This window comes from Narcine bancroftii, chromosome 3 (genome assembly GCF_036971445.1).
Source record: "Narcine bancroftii isolate sNarBan1 chromosome 3, sNarBan1.hap1, whole genome shotgun sequence".
Taxonomy (NCBI): domain Eukaryota; kingdom Metazoa; phylum Chordata; class Chondrichthyes; order Torpediniformes; family Narcinidae; genus Narcine; species Narcine bancroftii.
This window is the reverse complement of record NC_091471.1, coordinates 89,485,900-89,502,833: the sequence shown is the minus strand read 5'-3', so window position 1 is coordinate 89,502,833 and position 16,934 is coordinate 89,485,900. Positions and strand designations below refer to the sequence as shown.

Below are 16,934 nucleotides of genomic sequence, written 5' to 3'. Positions count from 1 at the left end.
TTCAATATACAAAGTCTTACATTTTGGTCCTTTTTTCATAATCATTCTGACTGCTCATTATGGTATCAATGGAGCTGAATTCCCCCCAAAATGTTTTCTAATTTAGCGCTTTCTAGCTCTTCACTTCCATTTTCAACTAAATTAATAGATAATCCAATTGTTAAATATTCTATGAGAATTTGGGCACAGTTTAGAAAAAATGTTACATTTCATAATTTCTCTCTTTCAAGCCCTATCGAATCTGATCACTTTTTTCAACCTTCTTTACATGATGCTATTTTAAGTTTTAAGGATCTATTCATTTGAGCAGCTTTCTGCTAAATATAACCTGCCCAAATCTCAATTTTTTAGGTATTTGCAAGTCCAGCATTTTCTTGAAACACAATTACCCAATTTTCCAAGTGAGTCTGACTCAAATTTTGTCCTGATTTTTTTAGTTTAATGCCTTCTCGTAAAGGTTTAATATCTATTATTTACGAGAAATTGTTATGTTTAAATCAGACTTCGTTTGTTAAAATTAAAAATGCTTGGGAACAGAATTTAAATTTGACTATTTCAGATGTGGGTTGGGACAATTTAAAGTGGTACATCAAACACATTTGTCTTAGGCTGATTTGTCTAGTTTTTATCCTGATATGAGCCCCTGTTGTGCCATGTGCAAAAGTGGAAAAGCTTCATAGTATAGAAAAATATTGGAGGTTTCCATAATTTGTCAAAAAAATTTAATATAGATTTAATACTGAATTCTTTGGTGGCCCTCTTTAGTACAATGGGAGGGAATGATTCTTCTTTGTCTCTGGTTCAGTCGTGCTATTTCTTTTGCCTCTCTTTTGGCGAGGCATGTGATTTTACTTAAATGAAAGGATGTTGCCCCATCTACTCATGATCAGTGGTTGCATGACATCATGTCTTGTTTGAATATGGAAATGATTCGTTATTCTATCTTCAGATAGAAGATTTCAGATGTTATAGGAGTCATTTATGACTCATTATTTTACTTTACAAGTTCCCTTCAATGTAAATTAAATTGTCAGACTCGTACCTTTTCCACTTTTTAAAAAATATTTTTTATGCCTGTTTTTTCTTTTAATATTAATCATATATGTTAACGCTGTTAATGTTGATAATGCTGGCAATGCTGTTACACAGGGATTTTCAGTTTTTCTCCTTTATTATTTTTTCTTTTTTTTTGTTATTAAATTTTAAAAAAAATATCATTTGGAATAATATAAATTATGGATACAATTTATGTATGTTTTGGATATACTGAATATTTTCTTAAGTTTGTATAAATATCCATATCATTTTATTGAATTATATTTTTTGTATAAGTTCTTTATTAAAATTAATTAAAATATTTTAAAAAGAAAGAACAACGTAATGTCATTCAAATATCCCCAACTAGTCAAAAGAGATCTTCTACAAGTATTAACAGCTAACTCAATTATGGTGACTTCTTATAATCAAATTTAATGTTGTACTCAGACCAACATTTATCTACCTTCCTTGCAAAGATCGTTAGATAACAATTAGAAGCCGGCAGCTTTGGCTTTTTTCAATCTTCCTTATGAAGAGGAAGCCAATTTTAGCACCATGACTGATTTAAATGCCTGACACAGCAGTGACCAACAAGACTAACTTTCCATTCCCAAGTAATGCAGCACCATACTGATAAATATATTACAATGAACTGCCAATAAAACACACATAAAATGTAATCATTAGTTAGAAATTTTTTCTTCTTAAAATGATAGTCTTGTAAAAGAAAAGTTATTCAATTTATGATCCATTGCACTCGCAGAATCCTACAAACAGGAAAATCTATGCTTATACAATTCTTTTCATGTGACAGAACATCCTCAGCCTTGAGTCATCATCAATTGTGATTCAAGCAATAGCGTGGCCAATATGCAGAGCAAGATTATACAAATTACAACATGATAATCATCAGTTATCTAGTTTTGATTATGTTGTTTGAGAATTAAATATTGGCTCTATGATTAGATAGAATTAAACTTTTCATCTTTAAAAGAATGCCACATAACAATTTACACTAAGTATTAATCACTGGAGTGATATTTGAGTGACTATTTTCTTTGAGGATAGAGAGCAACCACAGCGCTAGACTTGACACCTAAGATAATGGTCTCCCCAAAATTAAAGACAGCATGTTACTTATTAGCATTAGATGCAAATTTTTTTTCAATATTACATGCAACTTTAGATTAAAAGTCCATAGACAGTATCACAGAATTCATATACAGGTACAAGGTATACCCCGCTTTACAAAAGTAGAGTGTACCTATGAAAACTTTTGCAAGCTGAAATGGTGTAAAGTGAAGACCCATTCTCTACTATTGAAGGCTCTTTTCATAAAAGCGAAAACGCATTCAAATTTATTTCAAATAGCGAACACAGGTTTCTTCATAAAAGTGAATTTGCATAAAGCAAGCATTCGTAAAGCAGGGTAAACCTGTATACTTAATGGCAGGTTGTTTTTAAAATAACATTTTGCTACAACTGATAAACAACACCGTGTTCCCGTACAAGTAAGTTGATTTTACCCACAAGATTTAATTCCTGTTTAATCAGATTACCAACATATTCACAGCATAGAACATCACAGAAGATCCATATCTGACCAAACTGTGCATGTATTTTAGCATTACAACCAGGAAGGTCACCATATTTCATAACATTGTTTAGTTTTGCCCAGACTTCCTCCAGCTTCCAAGAACTGCAATTGGATTGATCAACGACCCATTTTGCCCTTTGAAAAGAATGAAGATGCAACTTTTCCTTGATTGCCTGAAATTTTTGACTGACTGTAAAAGTGTGGTTTCTCCGTTGCCTGCTGTGCATTGCAATACTCCAAGATCTTTCTGATCTGTATTCCTTAGTTGTAATTCCACATGGCAAACCGATTTCTGAAAGGAATTCTACTGCAGTCACTTGAATTACTGGATTATGCCTCTGCAGATTTGTGGAAAATTCCAGAAGACTATCTGTACAATTATAATTTTGAGTTTCTGCTTTGAGTTCTCTCTCAACCAAATATTTTTCCAATTTTTTTGCTTCTTCCTTTGAAATAATTGGTGGACTTTTCTGAGGCTTCAGTGGTAAATTTTGCAGTTTGTTTGGAGGCCATGGTGTGATTGTTGGCATTCTTCTTTGAGGGAAGTCTTCAAGCAATCTTTCTACAATTTTTGATAGTTCTGAACAATCTTGATTAGGTCTATAATGTACTACTAATTCCATATGACTAACAATTTTGGCCATCAACTAATTTTCTCATCTTGAATTTTCACTGACCAGTGAAGAATGGCCAGTCTTTCTCCTTGTGCTTCCATAAATTTTTTAATCAGTGGATAATTCCTTCATAGTTTTAACACAAGTTAGAAGATAAAGTGCTTCATGAAGAAGTATAAAATTGTGAGGCATCAATCAATCCCCTTCAGCAAGCGCTACCCTGCAGAAATAAATGTCTTTGAATCTTGACAACAATGCTTAAACTTAGCAATTTCAAACATTTCAATAAGAGCTTAAAAAACAATTACACCTTTTCCTCTTTTAATGGTTCTCACACAATCATGATCTCAACCTGATGTGTGCAATTTCTGGACCTGGATCTTTCTGCTATCTGTGTACTACCTGCTGATAGTACACAAAATTGTCCAATGTTATTTAATTGTTATTTTTTTGAAGGTAGAAAGGAAAAAGATTAACTATTCTGTTATCTCACTGCTGTATTTTCAAGACAACAATCAAGACTACATTTTGAAAGTAATTAATTGGTTCGGAGAACACTTTTGAACATCTGAAGACAAGCACCTTATATTTTCTAATATGAATAATTGTTAATTCAATAGGCTATGCATCAAGTTGCCAATATTTGGGCTTATATAATTTAAGAAGAACTGAAAATATTATTTATTTGAGCAAATAGTTATGGTGAAAAAATGAAGCCAAAAGGAAGCATCTCCAACTCCACAGCCCTCCATCAATTAATCATCCTCACCATGGCTCTGTATATTTTTTGTGCAAAACGAATAAGGAAAATGTAGAGCCAGATAAAAATATCTGTTCCAGGTATGAAACTAAATAGTTCAACCTTTCATTGTCCACATAAACAATAAGAAAATAGGAATATGTACAGGCTTACTAAAACATTTTAATTTTTAAAAAAAATTTTGTATACAAAACTAAAAAGAGAAAAAAATGAGAGGTTGTCAGGTATGTTCCATCCACCTTCCAGGCCTTAAATTATCTAGCTTTTCTGGATCCGGGGGAAGGGGTACAGATGGGGCGCTCCAAAGCAAGGAGGAAAACTAAAGATTTACAGCTATTTGCTATAAATACAGCTACCAAATGTTGATAAAAACATCCTATTTGTTCCTCAAACTGTAAGTAATTTTCTCAAGGGGAACACAACATTGCATTTCAGCATTCCATCATGCCATTCCTAGATGGGAATCAGATTTCCAGGTAACTGCTAAACATTTCCTGGCTACTGACATGTGATGTTTACTAATTGCGCTTGAAATTTGGACAGCTTCATTATTGGTCTTACACCAGTAAAAACAATTCTGGGTTTTGTGGAAAATATTTTCCTATAATTTGTTCTAGGAAATTCCCTAGATCTACCCAAAAAGGCCTCACATCTAAAACTTCGGTCTGAAATTTTTGATTTATTTAATTTTTGTGACATGAGATATAACTGATGCAAGAAATTATATCTCACATTTACTGTATTTGTCATACTGTCTTGATATAAATTGGACCAGCACTGTTCTCCATTTATTATGTCCACCTCTGACTTGACTTATGTAACTCCTTTTTAGGAGTTTTTGTTTAAAATAGGAAATACACTGCTTGGAACTTCTGCTTTTCTCCAAACAGGTACTGAAGTCCAAAACTTGTACAGTTACGTGGATAGATGATTGCAGTTTCAGAAAGAACTGCTTGCACTTACCAGAAAGATTTGGCCCACTATCTTCAAAGCTTTCTCAATTATGCAAATCACCAGTGGTTTTCAACACAAGGTGTGCAAAGGTTCAAAAAAAAGTATGAGGGGTCCCACACATAGAACATTCAACTACAGTAGCCGGGTATAAATATTATCACCACAATCTTAAGGCACTTTTATGCAGGTAAAATGCCAGTCTGAAAAGGCTTCGCCCTTATGGCTAAAGACATACTTTTCTGAATGTGCCATGGCCGGCCGGCTCTGAGGCACCGATTCCAACCCTTCTTGGGGAAGGATAATCAGCAGTGTGCTGCACTCCTCTACCTGACCTGAATGTACAACCACTGCAAGCAGCTGGTTAGGGATGAGCTGATGATGCCATCAGCCTGCGATCCATTTCCCCACTCACCCCTCTCCCTTCATGACCCCCTCAAGGCAGGGGTGGCAGGTGGGAGCCGTCAGGGCAGTGGGGACCCTCGGGGCAGGAGGGGCCATCCAATGCGCGCTGTGACAGCCACACCGGGCCACTTCGGCCTTTGGAGCCGCTCTCTGTGGGTCAGAACGCGGCAGAGCAATGGCCATCTTCCCTACCCATTACCCCCCTCCCACATAGCTGGAACTGTTCTACGAACCACAGAGCAGTTCCAGCTGCTTGGGAGATTATGGGTAGGGAAGACAGCTATTGTTCTGCCACATATTTATGATGGGTGGCACTATGGCACCAGTCGCCCCGCCTCCATCAGCTCCAGAGGGTGCTATCTGACAGGTAAGTTTTAAGTTTTTGATCTGCTCTTGTAGCCGGCCTCCAGGCGGAGGCCTGATATGAAGTGGCCTTTAAATTCTCCCTTAAAAAAGGATGCCAGGCTAAATACTTTAAACCTGAGATTAACAGATTTACCTCAGACAAGTGTACAAAAGGATATGAAACCATGGCAGACAAAAGGATTTAAAAATCTGGTCAAGTATGATTTCACTGAATGGGCAAGCTGAGAGGCGAAACATAAATGGCTTCCATCCAAAAGTTAAAAATGGTCAATTATCAACAAATATGCAATTTATTACTAACACCTCAATAAATTTTCCCACAAGAACTGCTGTTTACCAACAGTGACCAAGCAGGAAGCAACCTTTTTCTGCCTACCAATATCATTTTCTTACATTCCTTTGATCACTGTTGCATGCAGCACAATCACATGTGCAGTCTCATGTGCAGTACAAAAATGTAAACTATCATATAGACAATTATTTTCAGCATTTTAGAAAATGAAACCATTTCAACATGTTATATTTTGGAGACATTCAAGTCATAATGTTTAAATTAAGCCATTTGTAATCATAGTACATAAGCAAACACTGCATAGTCTCAAGGTTGTTGAAAGTTAGAACAGGACAATAAAAGAACAGGTCCTTTGGCCCAACATGTCTATACTGATCCTGATGCCATCTAATAAATCCAACTGCCTGCACAATGTCCATTTCTGCCTTTTCACATGTGTGATGAAATGCCTCTTATATATTGCTATTTTATTCCCTCCCCTATCAGCATGTTCCAGGCACCGCATTGTTATGGAACACTCATGCTTGTGATGTCACGTAACAGCTCATCATTCTACATTCCAAAGAGAAAAGTCCCAGAGCTACTAACTTTGCCTCATTAGACTTATTTTCCAATCCAGGCAACATCCTGGTAAATCTGCTCTGCACCTCTCCTTTTTCCACATTCTAAACACAATAGTCCAAGTGTGGTCTCAACAGAGATTTGTAGACATGTCTTCTCGATTCTTGGCCTCAATCCCCCATTAATGAAGCCCAGCATCCCAAAGGCCGCCTTAATTATCCTATCAACCTGCTCGGTGACCTTAAGGGATGTATAGATTTGAACCCCAAAGTCCCTCTTCATCCACACTTCTAAGTAATCAACCATGAACCCTGTACTCAGCCTTCCAAAAAGCATAACCTCACACTTAGCTGGATTGAACTCCATCTGTCACTTTTCTGCCAAATTCTGCACCCCGTCTATATCCTTTTGTAACCTAAACATCCATCAGCACCATCCACAACTCCTTCAACCTTTGCATAATCCACAAATTTACAGACCCATCATTCCACCTTTTCATCTAGGTCATTTATAAAGATCACAAAGAGCAGGGGTCCCAGAACAGATCCCTGAGGAACTCCACTAGTCACTGACTCCAGGCAGAATACCTTCCATTCGCTACTACTCTCTGCTTTCTACCTGCAAGCCAATTTTTTATCTACACAGCCAAGGTTCCATGAATCACATGCCTCATGACTTTCTGAGCATATCCCTCATGGGGGACCTTGTCAAATGCCTTACTAAAATCCATATAGACCACATCTATTGCCATACCCTCATCAATAAAACTCAATTAGGCTCATGAGGCACAACCTTCCCTTCACAAAGCCATGATGACCATCCTTGAATAAACCATACTTTTCCAAATGCTCATAGATCCTATCCTTTAGAATCTTTTCCAATAGTTTGCACACCACTGACTTATGACTCACCGGTTCTATAATTCCCAAGATTCTCCCTATTACCTTTTTTTAAACAAGAGGAACACATTTGCCATTCTCCAATCCTCTGGTACCTCCCCTGTGACCAAAGAGGACTCAAAGATCATAGCCACTGCCCCAGCTATCTGTTCCAACAGCAACCTGAGGTATATTGCATCCAGTTCCATGGACTTATCAATCAATGTTTTGAAGAAGATCCAACACTTCCTCTTCGTTAATCTCAACATTGTTCAGCACACAATTCTGTTCTATACCAATCTCACCCTATGTCCTTTTTTTCTTGTGAATACTGAAGCAAAGTATTCATTTAGAACCTCCCCAATCTCCTCCACCTCTAGCCATATGTTGCCTCCTTTATCCTTTAGCAGCCCCACCCACCTTCATTTTTGTCATCCTTCTGTTCTTCACATACACATAGGACGCCTTGGAGTTCTCTTTAATCCAACATGCCAAGGCCTTCTCATGCCCCCTTCGAGCTCTCCTAGGACTTTTCTTAAGCTCCTTGCTGGCTAATATATACTTCTCATGAGCTCTTCCTGTTTCCTGCTTCCTTCCTCTTGACTTACTACCTCACCTCTTTCGTCAACCAAGGTTCCCTTTTCTTACCATCTTTTCTTTGTCTCAGTGGGACAAACCTATCTTGAACCCTGCACAAGTGGTCCCTATATTTCCTCCATATTAGTTCTGTACTTTCACCTTTGAACGACTGATTCCAATTTACTTCGACTAGTTCCTGCCTCATACGATCACAATTTTCCCTTCCCCAATTAAATACTTTCCCATTTAGTCTGTTTTTATCCTTATCCATAGCTATGCTAAAGTTCAGGGAGTTGTGGTCACTCTCACCAAAATGCTCACCCACCGAGACCAGGTTCATTACCCAGAATTAGATCCTCTTGTCGGCTAGTCCACATACTGTGTCAGGAATCGTTCTTGAACACACCAGACAAATTCAGTCCCTCTTGCAGTCAGGAAGTGCTAGTAAATATTAGCGAAGTTGAAGTCTCCCATAACAACCCTGTATTTCCTGCACCATTCCAAAATCTGTCTGCTTATCTACTCGTCAGTGACCTGAGGACTATATGGAGGCATAGAGTCTACTACTAATACAGTGATTGCTCCCTTATTTTTGATTTTCAACCACACTGTCTCAAAAGACACTCCCTCAGCAGCATCTTTCCTTTCTATACCTGTGATATTATCTCTGACCAGTAATGCCATTTCCCCCTCTCTTACCTCCCATCCTATTCCTTTTAAAACACCTAAACCCCAGTACCTGCATCTTCCAATCCTGCCCTTACACCAGCCAAGTCTCAGTAGCAGCCACAACATTGCAGTTCATGTTCTAAGTTCAGGTCCATGTTCTAAGTTCATTCACTTTATTTTTAATACTCCTGACTTTGAAATAGACACATTTCAAAGCCTCTAACTGACCACATTTATGTTTTGTCCAGTGCCTGTCCTTCCTCACAAACTCAGAACATGCAGGATCATGCTTTTGACCTTCTGCCCTAATCTCTGCACTCTCTTTCTGGTTTTACGGAAAGGTAAAAAGGAAAGATTTTTAAAAATACTAATGTGCTTAATATTAAATAAGATACAATTTTTGTATCTTCAAATTATTTCCTCACAGTAGTCCCACTGCTTTTAATTTAATCCCTGATTGGGTATAGCCAGCATGGCTTTGTGTGTGAGAAATCATGAGTCAGAAATTTGATTTGAGTTTTTTTGAAGAGGTGACCAAGATTGATGTTGGCGGGGCTGTAAACGGCATCATGGACTTTAGCAAGACCTGTATGCTAGGCAGTTCAGAAAGTCAGATCACGGGATCCAGAGTTATCTGGCCAAATGTATTCAGAATTAGATTTATGGTCGTACAGGGTTCTTATTAAGATATGAGCGGAACACAGGCAAATGGAATTTGCTTGGATAAAAAAAAAACTTGGTCAGCATGAACAAGGTTTGTTCCAGTCCTATAAAACACTATAACTCCCTATCCTCTCTAAACATAAATTTCAAACAATTCCTATAATTCTATAATATAATTTTAAAAGTTTATGAATATTCTCTACATCTCTAACACCCCCCAAAAAAAAAGCAAATATGTCAATAATACATTATCCATGTTTTACATGAGATTTGATGATGCATCTGTGTACACTTCATGTACACTTTATATTCCCAATTATAACATAACATAACAATTACAGCACGGAAACAGGCCATTAGGCCCTTCTAGTCCGCACCACCTGATAATTATAAATTAGTGGGGGGTGTTGATAATAGAGCCTGTAGAACACTCCTCGATTAGATTCTGATAGTTTACAAAACTAATTATCAAAAAATGGCAGCACTGCCACTGGTGCAGGCCCAGAAGAGTGGAGTCACAGTGTTCCTCCACAGGGTTCAACTGCATGATCCTAATGCTGATGACTCCCTCCAGGCTTGAAAATGGCCTGTTAAAAGAGCCAACAGTGTTTTTTTTAAAAAAATCCTGCAACCGCACATCTGTACCCAAGATACAGATCCAGCCTGTGCTGGGCAGCAATACCATAAGGTGTTGCAGATTCCAGGGGAGCAGTGATGCGGCACACGGCACCAGAAACTGGGACAACAGAGAAGAAGAAACATAGCAGATAATTCTGCAGGATGGTGACCATGGCAGCAGACCAATGAGGGGTTCAGCAGCTGAAGGACCCACACAGGCTGCAGGGCTATTGGTGACTTGCAATTGAAGGACCCACAGAGGCTGATGGAAAATGGCTCATGGGAACCAGGTATTGGAATTGGGATTCAAAAGGATGCTGAGGGCAAGAATGGCTCCTGAGGGGCCTAGAGATCTGAATGCTTCCTGATCATATCAAGGTTTGGATCTGGAGCTCAGGTTATTGATGGTTTGAACTGAAGTCTGTGCAGCTGCAGAGTAACATTTGCTGGAGGCAAATCCACAAGCAGTATCTCTGAAGGGACTCCCTTTTCTTCTCTTTCTCCTATTTTTGGAGAAGCTAGGCAATGCTTATGGAGATTCTTTACCTTACGCAGACAAATGTTGAAGTATATCGTATATATTGCATTTTAATATATTATTACATCCATGCTCTAATAGCTCAATGGTTAGAGCAATGGTCTTGTAAACCGGGGTCGTCAGTCCATTCCTCACTGGGGCCTCATTTCCGTGAGGGATGCTTGACAAAATGGTGACTCTGTCTTCCTTACGGTAGACAAGGTTAAAGAATTTCATATATGTTACTTTTTAAATGCGTATTTACTTGACAATAATGGAACCTTTACAATAAGACAAACCTTTGAGTCTGCAAAATTTAATTTATAATTTGATGGTGCATTTAAGTTTATGGCTAAAATTTAAGAACCAATTGAAGCAAATTTTAAAGATCTGAGACTTCTGATTCATTTGTCAGAGTGAATCTTTCATTTTCAACAAAATCACCCGTTTTCTCGAGTTGGAATTGGGTTAAAAAATGCTTGGAGGGTTTCAAACTCCGATTTGATGGCAAAGGTTGCTGGCACATCTGATTTTGCGATTCAATCCAAAGTACAATTTACAAGAACTTAGCATTTAAGCTAAAGTAAAATACTGAAAATTACAGATGATGAAATCTTGACATGTGGAGAGACACAATGGGTAGCAATGGACAGTGAACATTTCAGATCAAGACCCTTTCTAAAATAGGAAAGAGTGATATCAAGGGTGAAGGCAGGGGAGGGGAAAAAACTGAAGAATGGCTCAGAGGTGCAAAGCGTGCTGACCAGGTGTATCACTTTGTGGTCTGTGGACACCAATGCCCCTGAATGAAAAGCCCTGCAAAGGATAGTGGACACAGTCCGGGACATCACAGGTAAAACCCTCCCTACCATCAAGAACATCTACAGGGAACGCTGCCATCAGAGAGCATCAGTAATCATCAAGGATCCACACCACCCAGCATCAGGAAAAAAGAATAGGTATCACAAGACTCACACCACCAGGTTCAGGACAGCATTTTACTGATATTTTTTGTTTCTCTCTGTATTGCAGTCTGTTTTTTTCTTTTGCACTGCCCTTATTCTGCCTCGCCTGCAGGAAAAAGAATCTCAGGGTTTATGTGATGTAATGTATGCCCTCTCTGACAATGAATCTGAAAGGTGATGGGGTTCCGGACAGGAAGTTGAGTGTTTACAGGTATATTCACTGATCCCACCTATTCCCAGAGTTGGGCCATTCAAAATGAATTGGCACTGCACGTACCTGGGAATAAGTGTTTAGTCGCAGCTCTTGCCTCCCCAGAGAATGCGGATCCCAACCGCCGGGAACTGCTGATGAGTGGGGCGAGAAATCTCAGTAAAGGCTGCTCGCCCAGAGCGAACTGATCAGCTCCATTCCCGTCTGCCTTGCTCGGCCTCTCCCCAAATACCCGGCCCTGGCCCCACATTGATTTTAAGTGCAGCGGGGTCCCAGCCCTGCCCATTACCTTTCAGGGCGAGCAGATGCTCCTGCTTCAGCTGATTCACGTCCATCTTCCCTGCCCCCGACTCGCATGCGCCAACGGCCCTACGGATACTGAAAGGAGACAAGGTCGGGAACTGCGGTGCAAGAGATTTCGAAACCAAACGAGAGAGACCAGAAATCTCCGTCCAAGTCATATTTTATTAATGCTTTTCAACACATTCATCTCCAGGCATTTCTTACAGATACATAGTTGAAGTTTTATTGAATTTTTACTCATCTTACGGGGGAGTGAGTGCAGATAACTTGCATTCTAGTTCTTTGGGTGTCCATGTGATTGAAGAGCGATGCCCAGATGGGGCAACGGGTGGATTATGAGGTGGTGAGTTTCTCCTGCATTCATCTGGATCTATTCTTTAAGAAGTCATGAACCAGCTCTCCAGCGGTCAGTAGGAATGTATTTTTTTCTTCTTCTTGGACGCTTTGAGAAAATGCTAACATATTTTCCAATGTCCACCTGTTAATCTCTTGCCGCGACAGGGTACTTGTGTAGCAACAAAAAATTGCTGGAAAAACTCAGCAGGCCTGACCGCCTCGGAGGATGAAAACCATCTGCAACTTTTGTCTTTAATTTGTTTAAGTAGTCTTGGTGTAAGGAGTAATTATGTCTTCAGTACTGATATTGATCTGGCATTGGCTCGCCTGTCCTCTCAGTTTTTTTTGTAGGAACAATGTTTGAGGTGCCTGCTCATTATTTCCACAACTTCCAAGCACCTTCATGGTCTATGATGCCATGATTTTCAAAATGAAGTACCTGTACTCTGAATGTGAGCGAGGTCAGGGGTGATGAGTGAAATAGTTGTCAGATTTTCCATTTCATCAACTTGCAATGTTGCCTGTTGTGACCCTTGACAATGTTTTGAAATAGAGCCAAGCTAATAATTGCCAATCTGTAACACTTATCTGCATTGTATGAATTATATTATCTTATTTATTTTAGATTAAACTAGAATATAAAACACAATATAAATATATGGATAGATTATATCTCCCCTATTTATCGGAATCAAACATCCTTAATGTACTTAATGCCTTTATTTCTGAAATCTCAATTCATTACATAATTCAAATGCATCATTTAAATGCATAGGAAGAAATTCTGTTTGTAAAATTGAATAATTTTAGCCAACATTTTAACAAGTTACTATATCAATCTTTAACTGGTGAAGAAAGGAAATTATAGGCCCATTAGCCTGATGTCGATGGTTGGGAAGTTGTTGGAGTTAATTGTCGAGGATGAGGTTATGGAGTACCTGGAGGTACATGACAAGATAGGCCCCAAGTCAACATGGTTTCCTTCAAGGAACCTATTGCATTTTTTTTTAAAGAGATCACAAGTTGGATAGCAGGGAAATGCAGTGGATGTTGTGTACTTGGACTTTCAAAAGGCTTTCAACAAGATGCCATACATAAGGCTGGCAAACAAGATGAGAGCCCATGGAATTACAGGAAGGATATGAGCATGGGTAGAGCATTGGCTGATCGGCAGGAAACGGGGATCCTTTTCTGGTCAGTTACCAGTGGTGTATTGTATGAGTCAGTGTTGGGGGCGCTTCTTTTTGCATTGTATATAATTGACTTGGATTTTGAAATAGGTGGCTTTCTGGCTAAATTTGCAGATGATCCAAAAATAGGTGGTGGGGACACGGTGTAGAGGATACCAAAAGGCTGCAGGGAGACTTTGATACATTAGAATGGGCTAAAAAGTGGCAAACTTGGAAAGTGCACTTTGGTAGAAGAAACAGATGGACAGACTATTATTTAGATGGGGTGAAAATTCAAAATTCTGAAATGCAAAGAGCCTTGCAAATCCTCATGCAGGATACTCTAAAGGTTAACATCCAGGTTGAGCCAATGGTGAAGAAGGTGAATGCAATGTTGCCATTCATTTCTAGAGGAATAACCTATAAGAGCAGGGATTTAATGCTAAGTCTCTATAAAGCACTGGTGAGACCTCACTGTGTACAGTTTTGGGCACATTATATCTGTCCTGACTAGTCTATCCAGGTCAGTAGAAGAACCTCTGTCACCATCATGTTGAGCACTGGTGCACCTCAGGGCTATGTGCTCAGCCAGTTCTTGTTCACACTACTGACCCACGACTGTTTCACCAGATCCATCTTCAACGGTGTCATCAAGTTGGCAGATCACTAAACAGTATTTGGCCTCATCAGTAACCACAATGAGTCACACTGCAGAGAAGAGGTGGAAAATCTCGTGAAATGGTGCAGAAGTAACAACCTGATTCTCAGCATGGTCAAGACTAAGGAAATTATCGTGGATTTCAGGAGGACCAGGAACGACTACCCTCTGCTAAACATAAACAAATTTGTGGTAGAGAGTGGAGAGCACTATGTTCCTTGGAGTTCATTTAAGTAATGACCTATCATGGACACTCAACATCTTTTCACTTGTCAGGAACACGCAACAAAGATAGCACTTCCTGAGAAAACTGAAGCAGGCAAGGCTACCAGCCACCATCATGTCAACCTTCCATAGGAGCTTTTTTGGGAGTGTCCTGGCCAGCTGCATCACAGTGTGGTATGGTTGCTGCACAGAAATGGATCGCCGTTCAATCCATAGAATCATAAGAATGGCAGAGAGGATCACTGGAGTCTCCCTGTCCTCCATTGATGTGATCTACCAGGATCATTGTCTGAAGAGTGTGTGCAAAATCATTGAGGACCCCTTCCACACTGCACACGGCATCTTTTAGCTGCCCTGTTGGTGAAGAGATACAGGAGTATCAGAGCCACCACTACCAGGCTGAAGTACAGTTTCTTGCTAAAGGCAATGAGAATGCTGAACGACCTAAAGAATTGCTCACACTAACCATCTGAGACTCTCATATTCATGAAATATCATTTATTTATTTATTTGATAGATTAAATACTTGTCCTGCATATGTATTGTTTGTCTGCATGTGTTGTACATCTGCGTGTTTTGCACCGAGGACCAGAGAGCGATGTTTCGTCGGGTGGTGCCTGTATAATCAAATGCAATAAACTTGACTTTACTCGACAAATTTGAGAAAAGACATGCCGTCGCTGGAAAGGGTTGAGAGAAGATTTACTCGAATGATACCAGGAATGAAAGGGTTAGCATATGAGGAACAATTGTTGGCTCTTGGCTTTATTCGTTGGAGTACAGAAGGATGAGGGTGGACCTCATAGAGGCATTTTGAATGCTGAATGGTCTGGACAGAATAGATGTGGCAAAGATGTTTCCCATGGTAGAGGATTCTCAGACAAGGCATAACTTCAAGATAAAAGGGCATCAATTTAAAAGAGCGATGTGGAAAAATGTATTTAGTCAGAGGTTCATGAGTCTGTGGAACTTGTGGTCACAGGCGGGTATGAAAGGTCATTGTGTGTATTTAAGGCAGAGATTGACAGGTATTTGATTAGTCAGGGTATCAAGAGTTATGGGAGAAAGCTGGGGAGTGGGGTTGAATTGGTTGATGGATTGGCAGAGCAGACCCGATGGGCCAATGTTTCTATATCTTGTGACCCAAGTCCAATTCATACATCAAAGCATTTATTAAATAAGCATATATCCTTACTGAATAAATGAAAAGGGCCATTTAGTCAATCAAGATTATTAAAAACATGAGAAACAGAAGTAGTAAGCTACTGCTTTCCACTTCCCTATCTGTTTCCCATAACCTTTAACTTTCCTGCAGATTAAAAATCTTTTAATATTGACCTTGGACATAGTCAATGATCTGAATGAGGTTTTTGGGGTAAAGAAATACAAAGGTTGACAGTGGTCTTTGCAGTATCAGATGGTGTAAAGGTTAAAACCTTGTGTTTTTAATTCTTAGTTAATTTTGTGCTTGTCTCTTTAAGAAAGACTATTGTTTGTAGTGTTGCCATAGTGACTATGACATAATATGTTGTAATATCCATGCAGACTAAGGGCTTGCATCTCATTCTTCAACGAACTATGAAGGGAACGTGAGCTCGAGATCATTTTCTTTGAATTCGTCTTATTTCTTCTTGTATATCTCTTTAAAGTTGAATATTGTTATATCTTTAAATACAGTATATGCTTTGTTTATTCATCGTTATGAAAATCTTAATGCAAAGTTATGCAAAATGTTTATCTGTTTTATCAATGATTTAAAGCTGCATCTACAAAGTTTGGTTTATTGGATTAATAAGATTTCCACATTTTGAAATTAGGAAATACTAGATCCTGGAAAGTGTCCTCTATATTTTGATTCAAAGAAAATTATAATTGTGAAGTTTGTTTGGAAAAAAGACTCGTAAAGTTTGTCTGAAAGAACTCAACTTGTTAAAAGTAAAGTGACATTCTCACTGTAACAATAGAATTTTCCAATTTTATGAGAATCTATTTATGTTTGTGAAATGTGCAGTTTAAAATTGAGCTAAAGTTTTGGAAGACCTGTGACCATAGAAAGATAAGGTACAGCTCTGGTTTGCAGAATTTGGCAGGAAGCCCAGAAGAATGTATTCTTAAAAGTTATAAACATCCAGAGATAAGGAAAGTTTGTGTACATATTCTCTTACAGGGACCAAGCAAGATTCAAATTTGTTTACTGTTCCCAGGAGCCAGAAGAAGCCAGGATGCAGTGTGAACAACCCAAGATGAAGAAGAAGTCGTCTCATTGTGCTAAAGACCTTAAGCAAACAGTTCCTCCCAAATAACTGTTTGATTGTGAGTTGAGCCAGGAAGGTGGACTGACATGCTTGGCAGGAGGTTGGAGCCAGCCACCAACTGCCAAGCAAGAAGAAGACATCAATAAAGTACTGCAGACCTCATTAGCTGACTTAAAGGTTAGTGGAACTGGAACAGATGAATGTACATTGCAAAGTCCCACTGTACCAAGCGAAAAGCAGAAGATAGAGACTCAATCAGCAGTATCTGAAAGTTAAGATGTGAATCCTGTCGATAGTATTTTCA

The 16,934-nt window shown here is 38.9% G+C and overlaps 2 protein-coding genes across 9 annotated transcripts in view; both read right to left on the bottom strand.

The window, feature by feature from the left end:
* The window catches only part of trappc13 (trafficking protein particle complex subunit 13), an 81,363-nt gene extending 69,327 nt beyond the window's left edge, over positions 1-12,036 (bottom strand). For 4 of the 6 annotated variants that reach the window (XM_069924512.1, XM_069924513.1, XM_069924514.1 and 1 more), the window contains exon 1: positions 11,974-12,036. In XM_069924512.1, the coding sequence (XP_069780613.1) occupies positions 11,974-12,019 (46 nt within the window). In that variant the 5' untranslated portion in view covers positions 12,020-12,036. Of the gene's footprint in view, positions 1-7,882; positions 7,999-11,483; positions 11,580-11,973 lie in introns of those variants that run through there. The other 2 variants (XM_069924516.1, XM_069924517.1) reach the window with 2 other exon arrangements.
* shld3 (shieldin complex subunit 3) lies at positions 1,765-12,040 on the bottom strand. Of its 3 annotated transcripts, none has more exons than XM_069924519.1 (2): positions 11,974-12,040; positions 1,765-3,469 (listed from the first exon to the last, which is right to left on the bottom strand). In XM_069924519.1, exon 2 carries the CDS (start codon positions 3,277-3,279, stop codon positions 2,515-2,517), a length of 765 nt encoding a protein of 254 aa, XP_069780620.1. In that variant the 5' UTR covers positions 3,280-3,469; positions 11,974-12,040; the 3' UTR covers positions 1,765-2,514. The 3 variants fall into 3 exon arrangements, with proteins under 3 accessions (XP_069780620.1, XP_069780619.1, XP_069780621.1); XM_069924518.1 differs by lacking the exon at positions 11,974-12,040 and adding an exon at positions 6,309-6,468; XM_069924520.1 differs by lacking the exon at positions 11,974-12,040 and adding an exon at positions 6,386-6,462.
* Between the last annotated feature and the right edge of the window lie 4,894 nt (positions 12,041-16,934).

Excerpts from the sequence above, each read along its gene's own strand:
- shld3 (XM_069924519.1), bottom strand. The coding sequence starts at position 3,279 with ATGGCCAAAATTGTTAGTCATATGGAATTAGTAGTACATTATAGACCT.